Source organism: Zosterops lateralis, assembly GCF_965231275.1.
Source record: "Zosterops lateralis genome assembly, chromosome: 10".
NCBI lineage: Eukaryota > Metazoa > Chordata > Aves > Passeriformes > Zosteropidae > Zosterops > Zosterops lateralis.
This window is the reverse complement of record NC_139770.1, coordinates 21690952-21709459: the sequence shown is the minus strand read 5'-3', so window position 1 is coordinate 21709459 and position 18508 is coordinate 21690952. Positions and strand designations below refer to the sequence as shown.

General features: G+C 44.7%; 1 protein-coding gene across 1 annotated transcript in view; it reads right to left on the bottom strand.

Moving 5' to 3' along the window:
* Window positions 1–673: 673 nt before the first annotated feature.
* The window catches only part of UBXN7 (UBX domain protein 7), a gene marked incomplete at its 5' end in the record, with an annotated part of 28047 nt that continues 10212 nt past the window's right edge, over window positions 674–18508 (bottom strand). Inside the window, 7 exons of the mRNA XM_083868552.1 lie at window positions 674–5505; window positions 8655–8734; window positions 9172–9565; window positions 9969–10096; window positions 11176–11266; window positions 11815–11961; window positions 17554–17666. Coding sequence (XP_083724678.1) covers window positions 5344–5505; window positions 8655–8734; window positions 9172–9565; window positions 9969–10096; window positions 11176–11266; window positions 11815–11961; window positions 17554–17666 — 1115 coding nt within the window. The 3' untranslated portion in view covers window positions 674–5343. The remainder of the gene's footprint in view (window positions 5506–8654; window positions 8735–9171; window positions 9566–9968; window positions 10097–11175; window positions 11267–11814; window positions 11962–17553; window positions 17667–18508) is intronic.

The following is an 18508-nucleotide window of genomic DNA, read 5'->3' as shown; positions in this document are numbered from 1 at the left end:
ATAAATCCAAGAGGTATTTTGAGTTTGAGGTATCCCTGTAGTTCCTTGACCTGCAAACTGAGGTAAAAACATTCCTGACTCAGTTGGAACTGGAAATATTTTCCTAGGCCGAGTTCAGGGTTTTCCAGCTCCAAGACCATGGCAGGGGCTGAGCTCCACTGTTCCAGGGGAGACCTACAGTCTCCACTACAGTCTACAACATAAGGATGACCCAAAATTGATTTCTTAATTTCTGTTTCTCCACGGTACCTGCCAAGTCCTGGTCGTGACAGAAATGTCCCAAGGAGCCCAAACACAACTGCAGAAGTCAGAGGCTCTGCCTTGCCACCACCTGTACCAGGAGGACACTGACAATTCAGAACAGAAAGTCCCGTTTTCTCTGCCCTTTCATTGGGAAGGATGGAAAATCCTAGCCCTGCCTCTTTCTATTAGTTTTCATACAGATATTATGCCTGTCAAGGTCCTGTAAGTTTGTCTCACTTCAAGGTTTTGTATCCTCTACAAAAGCCTGAGCCTTCTTGGGTAGTGCTGACATCAACAGCTCCTTATCCTTCTACTCCAGTATCCTTAAGGAAAAACTCAGGAACTCCCCATATAACACAGGGACAGACTTCCATTAGAACTAAACCAACAAATAAACCCCAACCCCAAAAAACCAAGAGCTGAAGAAAACTACTGAAAACAGTTTGTTTTATTTCCAGGATCAAATATTACAATAGGACATTTACATATATTTATAAAAAATGCAGCAGTTGTGTATATAGATCAGAGGTTTCCTTGAGTTTGGTCCCTCCCAGCACAGTGAGCTGAAAACTTCCAAATTAATCCTCTCCCTCCTCCCAAGTGAAGTTGCCATCATTGAAGAAAGTGACCATTGTAAAAAGCTGTCTCTTAGAAACAGCCTCATTTTAAAAAAATCATCCATCCTGGAGTCTGGTGTCTCTGAGTTGAGTTTTACTCAGATGTTCTTCATATAAATCTGGTCTATAAAATAGCACCTCATCCCCTGCTCCACAGATTCAGTTCTACACCTCCAATCTGGGCACCATTTCACAAGCAGCTACAAAGTGACTTTTCTCTGCACTGCAAACACTCCCAGGGATCAGACAGTGACCAAATCCTGAATTTCTGTCCTCCCCCACGAGGTGCCCATGGAACACAGTGGATAACAGAGGCAAGGCTGAGGCAGTGCTGCCAGGTGCAGCAGTCTCCGACTGAACCCCTGTGTGTGTAAATACTTATGGCTCTGTTTGGTGGGAGTGCACAGACACTGAGCATCCCACGGACAAGAGGAGACAGGAATAAAAGTCAGCACAGAAAGAGAATCCATTAACCTCCCCAGCTCCAAACCCAAACAGGCCTGTGGGTACTTCCAACAATGCAGCTGGCACAGGGCTCAGCATCAGTTTGTCTTTGAAACAGGAGATGCTCCATTTATAGAAAATCACTTGTGAAAATAAATAAATAGAAAGGGCGAGGGAGAGCAGAGGCTGGATTTGAGGCTATGGGAACAGCCAGACAAGGCACAGCCAGTCCTTAAGGACAGTGACTTTGCACTTCACCCACCTAAAGCACATCTGTCCCATCCCTTCTCCTCTTGGAACACCAGATTAATCGTTTTATCAACTTCACTAAACAGGGAATAAATCAGAAGAAAGTAGTGACATTTAATACAAACTAAAAAGGAATAAAAATGAAGTGATGAGGTCCTGAAATTACACAGATCTTCACACTCACAAGGACATTCCTACACAGGTCCCTATGTTCATATTTCATTTTTATGTGGTTTATCAAAAAACCCACATTTCAAGCATCTCTGCAGCATTTGCTACCTGACAAACAGCCCAAATGCTGCCCTGCCCTCAAGAGAAAACTGGTTTTAATTTAGCCCTTGTTGCTCGAGTCCCAGTGAAGAAACTTAGTGCTCTGACAGGAACAGGAATTTGAGACTCTTCAGCAGAGAGGTTGAGTTACTAAAACCTGCACCAAACCCAGTTTCTGCAAAGGTACAAATCACAGCACCAGTGCCAGGGCAAGCTGAGTACACAAATCAGCTCTGAAGGACGTGGACCTGTGAAACACAACCTGGACAAAGGAGAGGTGTCACTTCCCCCTAACAGTGAGGAAAAGGTCAGGGTGCTCTGGGAAGAGCTGATGGAAAAATTCCTGTTTAGATCTACTTAGGAACAGTGGTATATTTGGATGCCTTTTACAGACAACTGTATTTTACAAGGCTACCTGCAGATCCTGGACATTTCTCTAAGGTCAGTGGTGTTAACTGAACTGATTTACCAGGAAAAGCAACACGCTGCAGTCCATGAATGTCAGAAATCATAAAAAAAACACAGACCTTCATTCAAAGCCTAAAGAAAATAACACAGGTATAGGCAGAAATGTTTGGCCCAGCCTCTACCTGCCCTTTTTAGGTCAGTGGGGAATGCTGTGAGGTTGAGGCTGGTCAATCAGCTTGACTTAAGAGCATGCACCATCAGAAAGGTCCAAAATCCTTCTGTGGACCTCTGCAGTGGGGAGTAAATGTGCCAGCTGCACCTGGCAGGGAAAGCCAGAGCTTGTTTCACCTTCTGTTCCAGGATCCTGGTTGTGACTGGGACTACTGGACATTACATCCCAAAATGAAGTTGTGGTAGATAGAGAGGACAGGCAAAGGGAATATCTCTTTGCTGAAAAACCTCAGCAAGGAGCTGAAAAACCTCAGAAAAACCTCCACTGCCTACATGCACTGCAGTTCCTCCAACCCCTGCAGCCCTTGCAGCACCACATGCAAATCCTGACCAAGTGACACCCACGGGAAGCCACAAACCACAGCTTTTGAAGGATTGGTTTCCTTTGTCCTTCACAGCTCAACATTGTATTTCCCAATCAAATCTAACACATTTTTTCCAACAGTTTGAGCTTCAGATTTCACATCCAGAAGTGACTGTTTAAAGGCTCTTTCAATATTGCCTAACCCATCATCACCTTCACTGCCACGAGCTGTCCCAGGCAGGATTTGATTCATGCTTTCAGTCACATTCCTGAGGCCAGCAAAACACATTCCTCCAGAGGGATGAAAAGGTGAAGAGGTTCTATCCTGGTTGGTGCATTTCTTATCAGCTTTCAGCCCCCACAGCACAGCTGATGTGTGGCACTGGGTTTGTTTGGCTTGGGAGGGAGAGAGAGGAATGAACAAAGAGAAGAGCCACATGCAGGGATACATATTCCTTAATTTTTTTTTTCTGTTTCTTGCTCTCAAAGTAAAGCAAAAGAAAGGTGGTAGAAAAAAACCACACTGTAACAGAGAAACAAAAAAACCCCAGGATCACAATTTCCCAGAACGGAACAAACTCCTAGAAACCGCAAGAAAATGCCATTTTATGTGTGAATGTTCAACTTCCCTATCGTCTTTCTCCTGTTTGAGCAATTCCTGGTCTCATCACAAAGCTCAGCCCAGCCCCACACAGAGGGAGGAGGAGCAGGCCAGGGAAGGTGCCAACACCTTGTTATTCCAACCAAACAGCTGGAGCTGCCTCAGGAAGCTTTAGGTCTACATGGAAATGTGAGTTGGGGATCTGCATATCCAGGAACTAAAGAATCCTTCAGTCTAGAGGTGCCACTGCTGCTTCACAGGCCAAACACAAACTGCCCCCTCACTTCCCTCCACACCGGGGGGTCTTTACAAACCAAAGATGACATCTGGTGTCACACCAAGCACTGATCAGGAAACTGAGCTGAGACTCTGCTTTCCTCACACTACATCCTGCAGCAGAAAGGGAAATCAATTTATACAATTGCATGATTACATGTCAAACCTCAATTAGGAGCAGGAGACAGCTGTGAGCTGCAGTTTTTATGGGGAATGCCTGACATTTTCTGTGATTTCTTGCATTTAAAGGTTCCAAAGTACAGATGCTAGTATGAAATCAAAGGCAAAATATCTTGAAAATTGGAATATGTAAATTTCTGACTACTAAAGTGTTTAACAAGGACAATCATCTGAGAGTGGCAGAAAAAGTCAGCAGTTATGCCAGGTCCCATGTGCCTTTCTCCTCAGTGATCAAAGACCACCTTAAACTGAGTTTTTAATTGTAAATACACAAATATCCCACACTGTGCTGAGGGCTCTGCCAGTTAACTCCTGCCCCACTGGAACATCTGCTGAAATACCAAATGACCAACAGCTCCATGTCTAGAGAAGACACCAGAGGAAAACCAGGGCACTGACTTGTGGTGCCAGCTGCCAGAGCTGAAAGGAAAGGCTGCATCAAGGAGCAGCTTGCCATGCAGCCTTCCAAATTTAGAAGTAAGTGACAGTAGATGAACACAGAAATAGAACAAAAATCATCCAGGGAATTCAAGCCACCAGGCTGGGAAGTGTTTTATGAAGCATTAATTGATGCTCAATGCTGTCAGTGCTGTAAAACCCCTGTAAAGCCACTCACTCCTAGAAAAACCAACCACTGTGCCAAGGAAAAAAAGGCAACTGACAGGTCTCTGTGGAAGGTGTTTTCAATGAACCCAAAGCCTTTACAATATCCTTGTCATTTGCAAAATCCTGAGAGCAAGTAAGGAGACACTTCAGGGATGCTGGGAAGAGAACATGGACAACCCACCCCCTCCCACAAAGGAGCTGGTTCTGCTCCAGCACTGGACTCACAGCTTTCCCTCCAGGCCAAGCAGTCAAGCCCAGATGGTGCACAGTTGGATTTCTGAGGGGGTGGTTGGGTTTTTTACCATGTCCACTGGCCATTTAAAGCAGGAGGAAAACATGCAGGCAATCTAGAAGCCTTTGAATTAAGTGGTGCAGAGTATTTTAGCATAGCTCAACCCAACTCCTTTCCAAAACCACAGTGCTGGGCAAGAGAAGGCTGGAAGGTTAATGGAGACCTTTAGTGCAGGGAATCCAAACAAAGGAAAGACCATCCTGAAGGTTATGCCCTCTCTTTACAGAGATGCCTCTGTGCCTTATCACACACTCTTTTCAAAAATAAATTAAACAAAACAGGTTTAGGAATAGCAGCGAGAAGGGTTTGTGTATTATGGCCACTCCAAGCTCCAGCAGGCTGGATACACAGATCATTGTTTTACTTTATTCCAGGAAAGCAGAGGAAAGATGTTCTTCCCAATGCTCTCTGCAGCTGAGGAAGAAAATAAAACTCTGAGCACTCTCTTTTGGTCACTAGAGCAGGAGAAGGGAGGGAGAGAAAGGAGGAGGGAGAAGGAAGGGCCAGCCAGCTGCCTGATTCCAGCACTGCAATCCCACGACCCTTAAAACTGCATATTTAACGACTCTTGTCCCAGGCAAAGAGGAGAGGGAGGAAGGCTGGGAGAGCTCAGGCCACAGTGCTAATTCCTTTCCTGCACAAAGACAGTCTCTTGAGGACACAGGCCTGCCTCCTGTAACGTGATCTCATAGTCCAGGTGGGAGAGTTTCCTGCGAGGGAAGTTGGTGAGCAGCTCAAAGCGTTCGTTGGGGTATCCCTTGGACTGGACGTGCTTCACAAGAGCCTGGGGAGAAAGGAAGGAAAACCAGGGTCACAGAATGTAGGAAAAAAATATCCTGGTTTCCTTTAAAAAGGAGATTTGTAATCAAATAAAACTTTAAAATTTGGAAATTTTGCATAAAGAACAGACCCTCTTTAACATTTACTTTGGCCCACACATGGCATACCATGTGTGATGATTAATCACAAAAACTAATTACCAGTGATCCCTTACCTAACTGATTCTTTACACACAAGGTAAACTATACATAAAACTGTAGATAAGAGTGCATTAATGCAAGAGAGCTGAATTCCACATCACACATTCAAGTCACAGTGAAACAGAATCTGAAAAAAAAGCCTTAAATAACCCAAAATAGAAGCCCCTTCATTTGTTTATCAGATATTGCCCTTACCCTAAAGCTAAAAGCCACCAAAGTAGCTTTTTAGTGAGGTAGCATTGACCAAAATAAATGCAGAAATTTTATTAATTTTTTTTCTTGCCTTCAATAAGCAGGAGATTTTGGGTTTGTTTGATTTTGGATTTTTAAAGATCTTTTCAATTCACTGGCTTCTCTGGCTACAGAAGCAACTGGGGCAGATACCAAGCATTGGGATGAGGGGCTCACATCCCAAGAAACAGGAATGTCAGGAAAACTCCCTGTCTGTGCTATGGTGAGAGAGATTTCCCAAGTTCACCAGGAAACACAGCACCTAAAGCTGGGAACCTAAAGCACAAACAGAGAGGCAGAGAACTGGGGACTGGCAGAAGAAAAAAGGATAGGGCAAAAGAGAAAGATGTGGGCAGGAGAACTTGTAGCTTCTGTAAGAGAGGAAGAAAAGATAATTTTTAAGTAATAAAGTGTGAAAAAATCAGGGGGTCCTATCAATCCTGCTCACATTGTTTTGGTGGGCAACTCATGCCAGTAAATCAGCTCACAGCACTTTCCTGGCACAGGTTACCCACAGAAGCTGTGGCTGCTCCATTCCTGGAAGTGCCCAAGGCCAGTTTGGTCAGGGCTTGGAGCAGCCTGGGATAGTGGGAGGTGTCCCTGCCCATGGCAGGGGGTGGAATGGGATGAGCTTTGAGGTCACTTTCACCCTGAGGCACCCTGTGGTTCTGTGATGGAGGGGACTGAGGAATCCAGCCTAACTCAGCTTGAGAGAGCCCTGGACAAGCTTAACCTCAGCCCTGCTTTGAGCAGATGCAGGTGATCTCCAGGGAATCTTTTCAACCTGGGCTTTTCCAAGGTTTGGTGGGTGCAGAACAGCCAGGCAAGTACCAGCACAGAAATTCCTTCCAAATTCATCAAAATCCACACCCCTTTGGCATGAGGAGACTGTGCCCCTGGACTGGTGTTTGCAGATCACAGTGCCTGTGTCAGATGGGGAATGCAAGGAATGGGAAGATTTCCTTTTCAGGCAACAAAGATCATCAAAATCCCTTTACAAACCACTGAATTTAAATACTCAGTCAAGTTTCCTGCCCACATCTCTCCCTGCCCTTTCACAGGCCAGTCTTTCCTGCACACCTGAAACACTTGGCAAACCAGAGGTATTCAGGATGTGGAGGAAGGGCTGAGCTGCTGAACAGAGTAAAGTCAACTTAATTTGCACACAATGAGCAACTGCTTCTATAAAAAGGTAGTGAGGCAGTGTTGCCCCCTTTTTTTTTTTTTTTTTTTTTTTTTTTGCCTGGGAGGAAGAAAGGGCATCATGGTAATATTGGGAGCACAAGCACCTCTTGGAAATAATGTGTGTAAAGAAGCCAGTGCTTCATCAATAACAACACAATGATTAAAAATAAAACATTTTTAAAACCAGCGTTGGGGAGTATCATCAGTTAAAACTCCTGAAGTGCAACTGTCTCCTTAAGCAATTTCTTTTGCTAGTTCTGACCAGCTTTAAAATGGAAGCAACTAAAGGCTGAAAAAAACCTTCCACTACGTATGAGCATGGAAATGATGCTCACAAAGAAACACCTGAGACTCAGCCTGGATCTGACTGAAAGGCTCCAGAAGATCACAATGAGAAGAGCACAAATGCTGCTTGTTCAGCTCTGCAACCAAAAGTTGTCTTTGCCCACAAACCTTGACTCAGCCAGATTCCTCTGCTGACTGTAGAGCAGAAGGGAAATCATATGCTGAGATAAATTTCCTTTAACTTCCACAGTACATAAAAGGAGCCAAACCAAAAGTCACGATTATCAGGGATATTTCAATATTACACTTTTTTACTGCCTAAATGAATTGCTTCAGTATTCAAAAGTACTACACGTTTTAATAATATATGCAAATTTACTTAACAAGCTGCATTCAAAAAGCATCCAAACTTTTTTTCCTTTTATTTTTCAAGCAGGAGAGTCAAGGGTGACAACATGAGCTGAGGATACTGTATATTCCTAGAGCTGCTGGCTAGGCAATAGCCCCATTTTCTGTAAGAGACAGGACACTTTTCTCCCAAATCTACACAAAATCCTTCTGATGAGGCGTGCTTTTGCCTTCCCTATGACTCCAGCTGTCAGACTGATTACATTTAAATGAGCTTAACTGGCCACTGTGTCCTGAAAACTCACAGCAAACAGAACCTCTTTACACTCTGCTCCCAGGTAAGCATCTGGAAAATTTTGATGGAAATGCCATTCTCCAAGGTAGGGACCCAAAGTACAGTTGAGACACACAACTGAGGCACAGTAATTAAATAATACTGTAAGTAATTTGTTTTGGGAGAACTTCCTCCAAAGTCTGCTCCAACATCCACATCCAGAAGGGAGGGTGAAGTATGATGGGAGAGATGGAGAATGAGAATGAAGAGTTTTGCCTTTGATTTTACCATGGGAACCAACTACTTTTAGAAACAAAGTCCCAGAAATGAGAAGCTGAGAGCATTTTATGGTAATTAACAATTAATGCAGAAGCCATTTAGAGTAATTTTATAATGGAAATGAGCAGTGTGGGGATTGAAGAAGACACTGGAGTGTACAGAGAACCCAAGCTGCAGTGGAGACACACAGAGCCAGTAGTTATCAGAGAGGAATGACATGGAACACAGTGCAAGCACTCCCTGGATACACCTCTCCCACTAGATCTGATTCCAAGTGTCACCTCAGGCACAGAAATTCTCCAGTCTCATCTTTCCTCTACTCAGACAAGGATTTTCATTAACTCCACTCACCAGAAGCTTAGCTTGTTCAGGCAGTGAAACTTGTTCCCTCTTTCCATCTGGATACCTCAGCATCAGCTGTGCCTTTGGTCCTACACAAAGGAAGTTACCAAAAGTTAACACCAGGGCAGCTGAGTTGAGCTCCTGTGTAGATTTCAGGTGGGACAGCACAGCAGGGTGAGGGACTGGAGACAAACACAAGGTTCCAGCTCTGTGAAGGTAAATTTCTACCACAATGCCCAAAATACACACATCAGGCTCAGGATTCTTCCAAAGCAGCAGTGACTGACCCCAGCCAGCACACTGCACCTGTGTTACACCAGAGAGGACTTTACTCCTGGGCAAGACATGAGCTCAGGGACTCAGAGGGCTCTGCAGGCTGCTGGTCAATCACTCACACGTCTGCTGGCAAGGAGGCAGGAAACCAGAAGGGACTTTTTAAAAGAAGGGACGAAACCAGGCTTGGCAGCCTATGAACAGTTCCAGGCAAAAAAAGCCACAAGGAAAGCCATAAAAAAGGGGCACTTACCATTCACATCCAGGCCCCGGAAGGTACTTTCAGGCTTGTCAGGTGACTCCTCCAGTGCCCCTGTGTCGATGCAGGGCAGGACTCTGTGGTTTGATGCTGTCCCAGGCTCAGTCCTTGCAGAGGGCTCAGGCTGAGGCCTCCGGCTCTCCTCCTTTTTATACCCCAAGTCCTTGTGTGGAGACTTCCTCAGCTTGGCTGGAATCTCCACCTCCTCCTCATCCTCAGATCCACAAACAGAGATGAACTCTTCGCTTCCGGAGAAAATCTCTGACTCCGACTCCTCATCCGACCGGCTCTCCTGCTTGGCCTGCGAGGAATCGAAATGTGTCTCCTGCAGAGAGGCTCTGATGGCAGCTTCCAGCTGGCTGTCCTCACTGGCATCGATGAGACTCTCCTGTAGGATGCAGACAACACATACATCACAGCTGCCTTCAAGGATGTACTGAAAAACAAAAGGACATCAGTCTTCCAGAAGGGAAGCCGCTAAACCTGTCAGGAAGGCACAGCAGGGAAAGCCAGGCATGCTGTAATTGCTGAATGGCTTCTCCTTGGAGCTCTGCATGGAGTAATCAATATTCCTTTCACACTCTGACTGCTAAATCCAAACCAAGTGCCAAAAGCACAAACAGTGACCCTGGGAGAAGGCATTCCCTGGCAGGCTGCATTTCTGCACGCCCTTGCACTAACTCAGTGAGTCTGTCTGGGAAATCAGCAGAGCTGGATAAGCACAAGTTCCTCCAGGCGTCCCCAGCCCTGGGGGGCTTGGGGGGCTCTTCCCCCAGTTTCCTCACACTTACTGAGCGGGAGCATTTCTGGGGAGGGCTGCTGGAGTGGCCGTCCAGCTGGCCGTGCTCGCTCAGGAACCCGGTCACTTGGTCCAAGAAAGAAGTCACATCTAACTGGTGCCACTCCACGAGCTTCTGGCCTAAGGAACAAAAGGTGCCATCAAACAGAAGTTCAGCAAAACGCTGCAGTTCAGTGGTCAAACACACCAACTCACTGCTGCAAGAATCCCTGTTTGAGGAACTGCAGCTTCCCACAGGCTACCACCTGATAATTATGCAGCTTCCTCCTTCCACTCCCTTGAATAGGGACAGACATGGATACAGACACAGTTTATTTCCATTCTTTTCTTTTTATCTATGGGAATGTGAGCACAGAATGGTGAATTCAGCCTCCAAATGAATAAACACCAAACCACTGAGTTTCATGAAGAAGCATTTCTCCACTCTTGCTTAATTGATTCTAACCCTTGGCAAACAGCATTTGATCCCAGAAGTAAAGTGCTAGGAAGAGCACTCTAACTTCAGTTGCAACATTAAAAACCATATGTATTTTTGGGTGGTTTAAGTCAGCTACAAAGAGGTCTCAGCTCTGATCATGGACTTGTGATCAGATGCTATCACTTCAGTTCTGAGAAACAGGAGACCAGACCAACATTACATAACCAGGCAGCTGCATTATATGGTGATAAAAGAAGCTGCTGGATACAAAAGAAAAAGGAACAACTTTGAAAGAGTTGGAGGGAGAGGGAAAAGTTTGATTGTTCAGGTAAAAATCAAGAAAAAAAACCCAAAAACTTGAATCCAAAATGGTATTTCAAAATTAAGATGCAATTTAGAGTTTGCTGAGCCTCACAAACTTCCTCCTGTGGGAGGAGCAGAACGCAGATTCATGTAGCACTTACAAATATTACAGTTATTCACCACATGATTTCAAGAAGCTTTTGAAAGACTTAAAAAAAGAATTCAGAGTTTTTCCACCAGATGGAACTATTTTCACTTTCTAAGCAAAATATTCGCTAAGCTTCAAATACAAAATTTCTGCAAGTTTTGGGCGTTTTATTCCCTTAGCTCCTCTGGGAACATGCTGAGTCAGTTCTTCAGGTCTTGAAGAGACTCTTCAGCCAAACGTAACACAAACTGCAGTGGAAGGTATTCCAGGCTACAACTGTCACTCCTTCCCATGGGATAACTCCGGGTGAGCAGCTGCCACTTGTCTTACCTGTCCTGGGATCCAGGATGGAGACATAAGGGAAGTCTGCTAACTTATAGAACTGTATGTACCGCTGTCCCTCCTCGCTGTCATGGTACACCTGCAAAATTGGGCACATTAGTGGCTGCAGAGGAACACAAACAAACTGTACCTTAAAAATGCAGAGTTTTTTCTCTCTTCTACAGTATAAACTGCCAATGGTACACACAGTTCTCAGTAACTCTGACAAGCTGGAATTAAGCCTCTAGCTCTCCATGTATTAGAAACAACAGGGTAACATCTTGATTGCACAAGTATAAGGCAGTCTATGCCTTCAAATGCATACCCATGAATTACACCTCCATCCATAAACCACATACACTACACCTTTTCTGGATGGAGTTTAAGAAAATGTAAGATGAGCTTTAAGGTCACTTTCACCCTGAGCCATCTTGTGATTCTGTGGTGGAGAGGACTGAGGCACCCAACCTCCAGCCTAACTCAGCTTATATATATATTTTTTTTTTTTTTTTGTAAAATGTACTGTATTTTGTAAAAGAAATACATCTTTTCTGCGGGCTTGCCAAGAGAATTCCATCTTTTCCCAAGAAATCAATTTTTTCCCACTGTCCCATGTACCCACACCTCCACCCCCAGGCCATTTCCCACCTGCCAGAAGATGAAGTGGTCCCGGATGATGTTCTTCACAGCCTCGTTGCTCCACACATCACGGTTGAGGCACTGGCAGGCAAAATCTTGCACGTTCTGAATGTTTATCATGAGCCACTTGTTCTGCATCTGACCACACTCCTTGGCCTGGAAGCAGAAGGAAAAGTTTGGTTAGGTCAGGCTGAAAGGCCAGACACCACCGATGCCAGCAATGATCAGAGATGGCTTCTACCACTGCCAGACCTTCCACCAAACCCCTTCACGGTGAGGAGGATGGACAGAGCTAGTGAAAAGGCACCCACAAAACAGAAGGCAGGGCTGAAGGATCTGCTTTAAATGAACCTGGTTGAATTACAGAATCACATCGATGAACAGAGCTGCTGGATTTCAACAAGCCAAGCACAGGGTGGGAAAAGCAACTCAGAGGGGGCACACACATGGCGATGCTGAATAAAGTATTTATTCAGGGAAAAGTGTAGTCAGTCCCACTGATCTGACAACAAAGACCTGCTCAGTCTAAAGATAAACCCGTGGACCATCTAGTTAAGGAGGCTGCATAATTGACAGAGGACTTGCATTGATTCAACAGGACCCCTTCTCTACGTGTTTTCTTTTTCTCTCCAAGTTTTGAGTTACTCTGTGACTGTCCAACTGCCAAATTAGGCATCCTTTTTTGATGCTGCTTATCCAGACTGCAAGTGGGGAGGGAGACAGAAGGCGCAGGAAGAAATCTTACTGGTTTGAGTCACAAAGCTGGCACTGTCTGATTGCTTGGTTGCAAGTTAATGGTAGGAGTTTGATCAAGAATGTAATTCTGATCGCTGAACTGTCATACCTGTTGAAAAAAAGAGGGCTAGATCAACAGCAGGAATGCTCTTACCACCTGGAAAGACTGGAACTGGCATAGGAACTCTCTTTGCTTAAAAAAAATTAATTTAGAAGTTATGCTCACCATCCTGCTGGTAATCTGTTATGGAATTCAAAGGACAAAAAAATTCAGGGGAATCAGGATGTTATGCAAGATTTTGCTGTTTGGGCACTACTTTGTTTCCCAAACCAAAGTTTTTACTTTTGAAATGAATTTTAGCCAGTGCAGTTTAGAACAGTCTGGCTGTTCACTGTGTGACAGACAGACATGTAAACACCACACACTCAGCTTCAGCAAGGCAAGAATCTCAGCCTACAAAGTCAGTCTGTGTGGCCAAGTGCCCTGCAGAGGCAGCTTTTGTATTACTCAAAGTAAAAAAATGAAGGTGTGGAACAGTCCTATTCCCACAAGGGGCCTCACACTAACTACTTACCACTAATTTACACTGCCAGAATCCAGGTCACCAGGTGAGAAAAGTGGGGAAGGTGACACCTAAGTAACTGGCAAGGGTCTTAAATATAATTGTCATGCTTTCATTTAAAGGACTTGTTTTGAGCTCACTGTGCATTTTGAGAATTAATTCTAAGAAACCAGTTTGAGATGAGGCCTAGAGGTACTGCCCAAGTTTAAAGGGAACAAAAATCCTTATGTTATTTAAGTCAATTGGATTGCCTTAGTTCTGTGTTCTTAAAAGAACACTCCCAAAAATATGTAACTAGAAAACTGGGAAATACATCTCACTCTTCTACTCTCATTCTGTATATCTTCTAATATTAATGAAAACCTCTGGTTCTACCTCTCCTCTGTCCAGTTGAGGGCCTTGGAAGGATAGAAGCAGGAAATTCCACAGAGAAAATTTGCAAAACTGAGTTTCCACCTGCAGAACAGGCAGAGCTTTTGAAACTACTTTTAACTCCCTTCTAAAAGCAAGCTTTGGATCTAACATTTAAAAGGACACAGTTAAACTGCTGCTATCTCACACATACAGTTCTTACACAGCTCCAGGGGTTTTTCTGAGGAAGGACAAGACTATGAGGAGAAGAAACACTGTGGATTTGGAGATCATATTGTATTAGGGTCATTTTGGTAAGTGACAAGGCAGCAAGGGAAGGCTCAAGAGCTGACTTGTGTATCCCAAAGGCTGAGATCTGATGGATTTAGATCCTCTGTTTCCCATTTCCCTCCTCCTTCAAGGTAAAAAGGCCAGTGCCAGGCACTTAGAGAGCCCATGGACAGGGCAGTACAGGACAGCCACTCTTTGAGAGCAGAGCCAGGGGAGCCCAGATGCAAAAACCAACCCAAACCAATCCAGTCTGTTCTAAGTGTGCCTTTACCCTTTCTGCCCAGTCACATATTTCATCATTACAGCTTAGGGCAGCAAACCAGCAACCTGGTGAGACAATCTGTGAGACAAGGCTTGGTTTATGTTCAGTGCTGCATCTCCCTGTGTAACTCTGGCTCTGGCATTACTAAAAATAAGTTTTCCTCTCATTTGCCTCCTCTGAACATGTACTGTTTAAAAATGTTGGGGTGGCTCCTGCTGGCTCAGTTTTGTTGAAATGCAATCCTTTCAAGGCAGCAGAGAGAAGAAGGAAGTAGAGCCAGCACCTTGTGACCCTCTGGACATGTGTGTGACTCAGTGTGGAAGATAACAGCTGACAGAGAGTCAGAGCAGGACATCAAACAAGAGATCTCCTGTCTGGGCCACACTTCTCCTTCCTACCTGGGGCAGGGCATAGATCCTTCCAGCACCCAGCCACTCCTGAGCCACAGCTGTACCTGCAGCTGTGCTGACCCAGACCAGACTAAAACACCACATGCACAGCTAACTGCTCCATTTGAATACAGTGACCAGATCAGCTTCCAAATTATTGCTGTTTTCTAAGTAGAAACAAAACCCCCTCAGTCTCAGCTGTAAAGCAGGAAGCAGCTAAAAGAGGTAATTGTTAAATGGGGGAAAAAACCCATATAGACACTTGAAACTCTGCAATGTGACATTCAGCCACTTCACTGACACCCTACTGAGTGTTAAGCACAGAACTGCACACACCAGAACCATCTCTGCCCACAACAAGAAGTGCAAACTAAGTCAATTTGGTGTGTCCCCCAATTCAATCATCTCTCACATCACAGGCACGTAGAGAGAACACCTGCAAATCTTGAAAGAACAAAACCACTCTATCAGACGTGTTTGCAATTTATTTATTCCACTTGAGTGATTTATTCCTAACAGATTCCACACTAAAGGGAGAACTCTAGTTCAGCCAGTCACACACTGAACTTTACAAGTACAATGATCATAAGCTGTTCTACATGTGAAGCACAATGCTTTTTCACATCTAGCAGATAAAATAACTCCAAACAATGTCATTCAACTCTTAAAACTTTTTCTGCCATGAAGTTAACCACACCTATTCCTAAAGCTAGTCATACTGAGTTAAAATGAAACAGCAACTTTTTGGGCTTTACTGGTAACAAAGTTTCTTTGTAACTGAAAAAAAAGTCAGGTTTCTTGGGGAAAACTAAAGATAATTACATGTACTTACTCTCAAAAACCAACACTAAAGTATCCAAAGAGCAGCAACAGCTTATGAGTGACAAAGATACATAAGACTAGATGTCACAATTCCTGCCAGCAAAGCCCTAAATTCTAAATTGTTCTCTGATAAATCTACATGGCTCAACCCCAGCAGAGTGTTCCTGCACACCCCTCGAGAGGCTGGAACACCCCACACACCAGCCTTGGAAAGAAAACCCCACTCAGATCAAAGCTTAACTACAAGAGCATCACGATGACAGTATTTAGTCTTTGATACTGTGGAATGTGATGAGCATCTCTGGTTTATCATATGGTTTATATCCATTTATCTCAGCATACAGAGAAGGGAGAAGCAAACAGCAGCTTGCTGGAGATGAATTTTGAGAGAATGTGGTCAGTAAGGCCTGACACTGTCCCAGGCTGAAGCAGTTTGCAGCCAGAAAAGGTAAAATGCAAAGGGAAGTGGTCAACACAGTGAGAAGGTGTGAAGAGTTAGATTGCAATTAAGGTGAGGAGCATCAGTATGAAATGAAGGGTATCCCACAGGACAAGGAACTGTACAAGAGCACAGCAAGGTGAGTGCCAACACCAGAAAGTGTACAGGTGTTCATGGTGCAGGTACTGCACAGAACAGGGCAAGGTGAGGATACACACACTCCCCCCCCAGCCCACCCCCTTTTTAAAATTACCTTTCAAGACTGAGTAAGAATGCAGAGACTTTTGGACAAGCAAATCCATCAATCAGTTATTTCACTTTCTGACACTACTTTTGACTGTGACAGATGCCACAATCAACACTGCTAAAGTCTTCATACTTTTCCAGCAAGACCCAAGGAAAGACAAGCACCCATCTCAGACTCCACAGCAGAGCTCAGGGGGCACTTGCTGACAGCTCCTGCAGCAGCACTGGTTGTTGCCATGTGAATTCCCCTTACTGGTGCCTTTAACCACACATTTTCTGGTTTCATCAGCAGCTCTGGACCCCAGGCCCAGCAAGTACCATCAGCTGGAAGCTCTGACAGGTATCTTAAAGTAAACCCTGCACCACAGATCACAAGGCAGGGACACCTGAGCACCAACTGCTTCAGGCTTCTCTGCTCCCACTGCACCAAATTCCTTCCCAAGGTGGACACTGCTGCTCTCTGCCAGCATCCTTTCACAGCTGGAATTCTGTTAAGGAGATTGTGGAGGGCACCATCAGAACACAGGAATTAGTGACAAGGCAACTGATCCTCAGTGATTTGGGAAGCATAAAAAGTGAGATGAGGGTAATGGGATGGGAGCTGGAGACTCCATAAAGGCACACAGTGTTTCACCAAAAGTTCTCCAGCTGTGATCTAGTACTTATGCATGGCAGTCAAGGCACATGTGAAAACAAGGTAAACAATACTTTGTTCAGTCAGTCAGTTGTGTAGACTTGTGCAGTTGGTTCTCCAACATCTGTATTGCACCATTTAATCATTACTTTGCATTCTTATGCAGTAAAAATAATGATCATCATCAATCTCATCTATTCAAAGATGACCAGGAGAAAGTTCAGTAGTAAGTGGAATTTCTGAAGAATATCTGGAAATTACGGACTCAAAAATTAAAAATATATACCAATCTGCATGTTCTCTAATTGTTAGTTAAGCCATTGATCCACATCACAACAACTCAGGAATAGATCCATACATGCCTACACAGTCTGGGAAGGTGACACCTGAGATTATTTAAAGCTGACAGTGTCCTGGATCTCTGGGACACTTTCTCTAGCACCACCAGAAGTGAAAGACAACCACTGTGATTTTATACAAGAGCAACACCATTGAAGATGAAGTTGTGGCTTGATGGCAAAGCCACATTTTACTCACTCAGGTATCAGAAGCCACTCAGGCGTGTTAACTCCACCTGAGCTTCTCAGCAGGGCTGTGCTGCAAACCACACTGCCCCTTGCAAAGTCCTCCCTCACCTATCCAAAGCAGTCTCACTCCAGTTTTTTCTGGAAACAGCTCAAGGGGTGCAATTTTCCCATTCTGATCAGCCTCCCTTGCTCACTGAAGTCTTTCACCACAGGTGATTTGCCCCACTGATACTGAAACATAAAACCACATGGGCTGCGTGGTCAGGAGTGGGACATCTCCCATAAGATGATCCTTATGGGTCCATTCCAGGTGACACCACCATCAGTGAAGTCCTTCAATACATCACCAAGATTCCCATCTGTAGTTCATCAAATATTTGTCACTGCCCAGTCTTCTGCAACCTTGTGATTGTCCATCCATGGATCCGTCCTGACCCCCTCCCCAGCCCCCCTGCAAGGAAGGATCTGCACCCCAAGGTGAGCCCTCACCGTTTCAAAGCTGCCTTTGTGCATCAGGTCAATGGGAGGTCTGAAGAGGTCAGCCAGTGTCGTCAGCTTCTTGTCCACGGCCCCTCCGTTCCGGAGCTCCTGCTCCTGCCGGACTGCACAGCCCCAAGAGGAAAGGGAGTGGGATTAGACAAAGTATTAACAAGGGACATCTATTGCTGGCTAAATGCTCCAACATAGAACTTACGGGGTGCAATACTCTTGAGCTCCTAGGAGGTTTGGGGAGAAGAGGGCTAGGGCAGTTAATGGGAGGAATGTGAGCACAAATCCCAGGATATCTCTTATGGAGAGTCCCACGGTTAGACCCCACTGAACAAACTCAGCTGCTGTGTAAGGGCAGAACCCCCCTGCCTCAGCTTTCTCATGTGCTTTCACTTCTAAACAACATTTTAATAAACCTGAGGGATCACATACCAGTATTTGAAAACAAAGCAGCCAAAAAAAGCCGTGACTTGTTCCCATTGATGCTTCTAAATGGGAAACTGAGCTAGACTGTAGCAATATAACTCTTAAAAGGAATATTTCTATTGCAATGTTTCCATTAGTTGACTGTGGGCAATCCCAAATAAAAGAAAGAAACAAACAGAATTAATTTACATGTAGAAACCTCTTTGGATGTTTCTTTTAAAGTGTATCAATTCCATCTGAAATAATACAGAACATATTTCCAGACATGACCATGGGCAATAAAGGTAAATCTCAGCAGACATGTGATGTATTTTATGGAACCAGGTCAGCTGAAATGGGCAATAACTATCCCATGACCAAAAAATGTCCAGTGTGGAAGGAGCTGTCAATGAGTCAAAGCATAAAAACCATGAGCAGACACACAGGGAATAAAGCATCCCTGTGGAGCAGCCCTAGGAGCCAGGAGATAATCTGGGATTTCATGGCCAGGGCTGCTTTTCTGGAGACAGGCAGACAGGGATGTCCACCT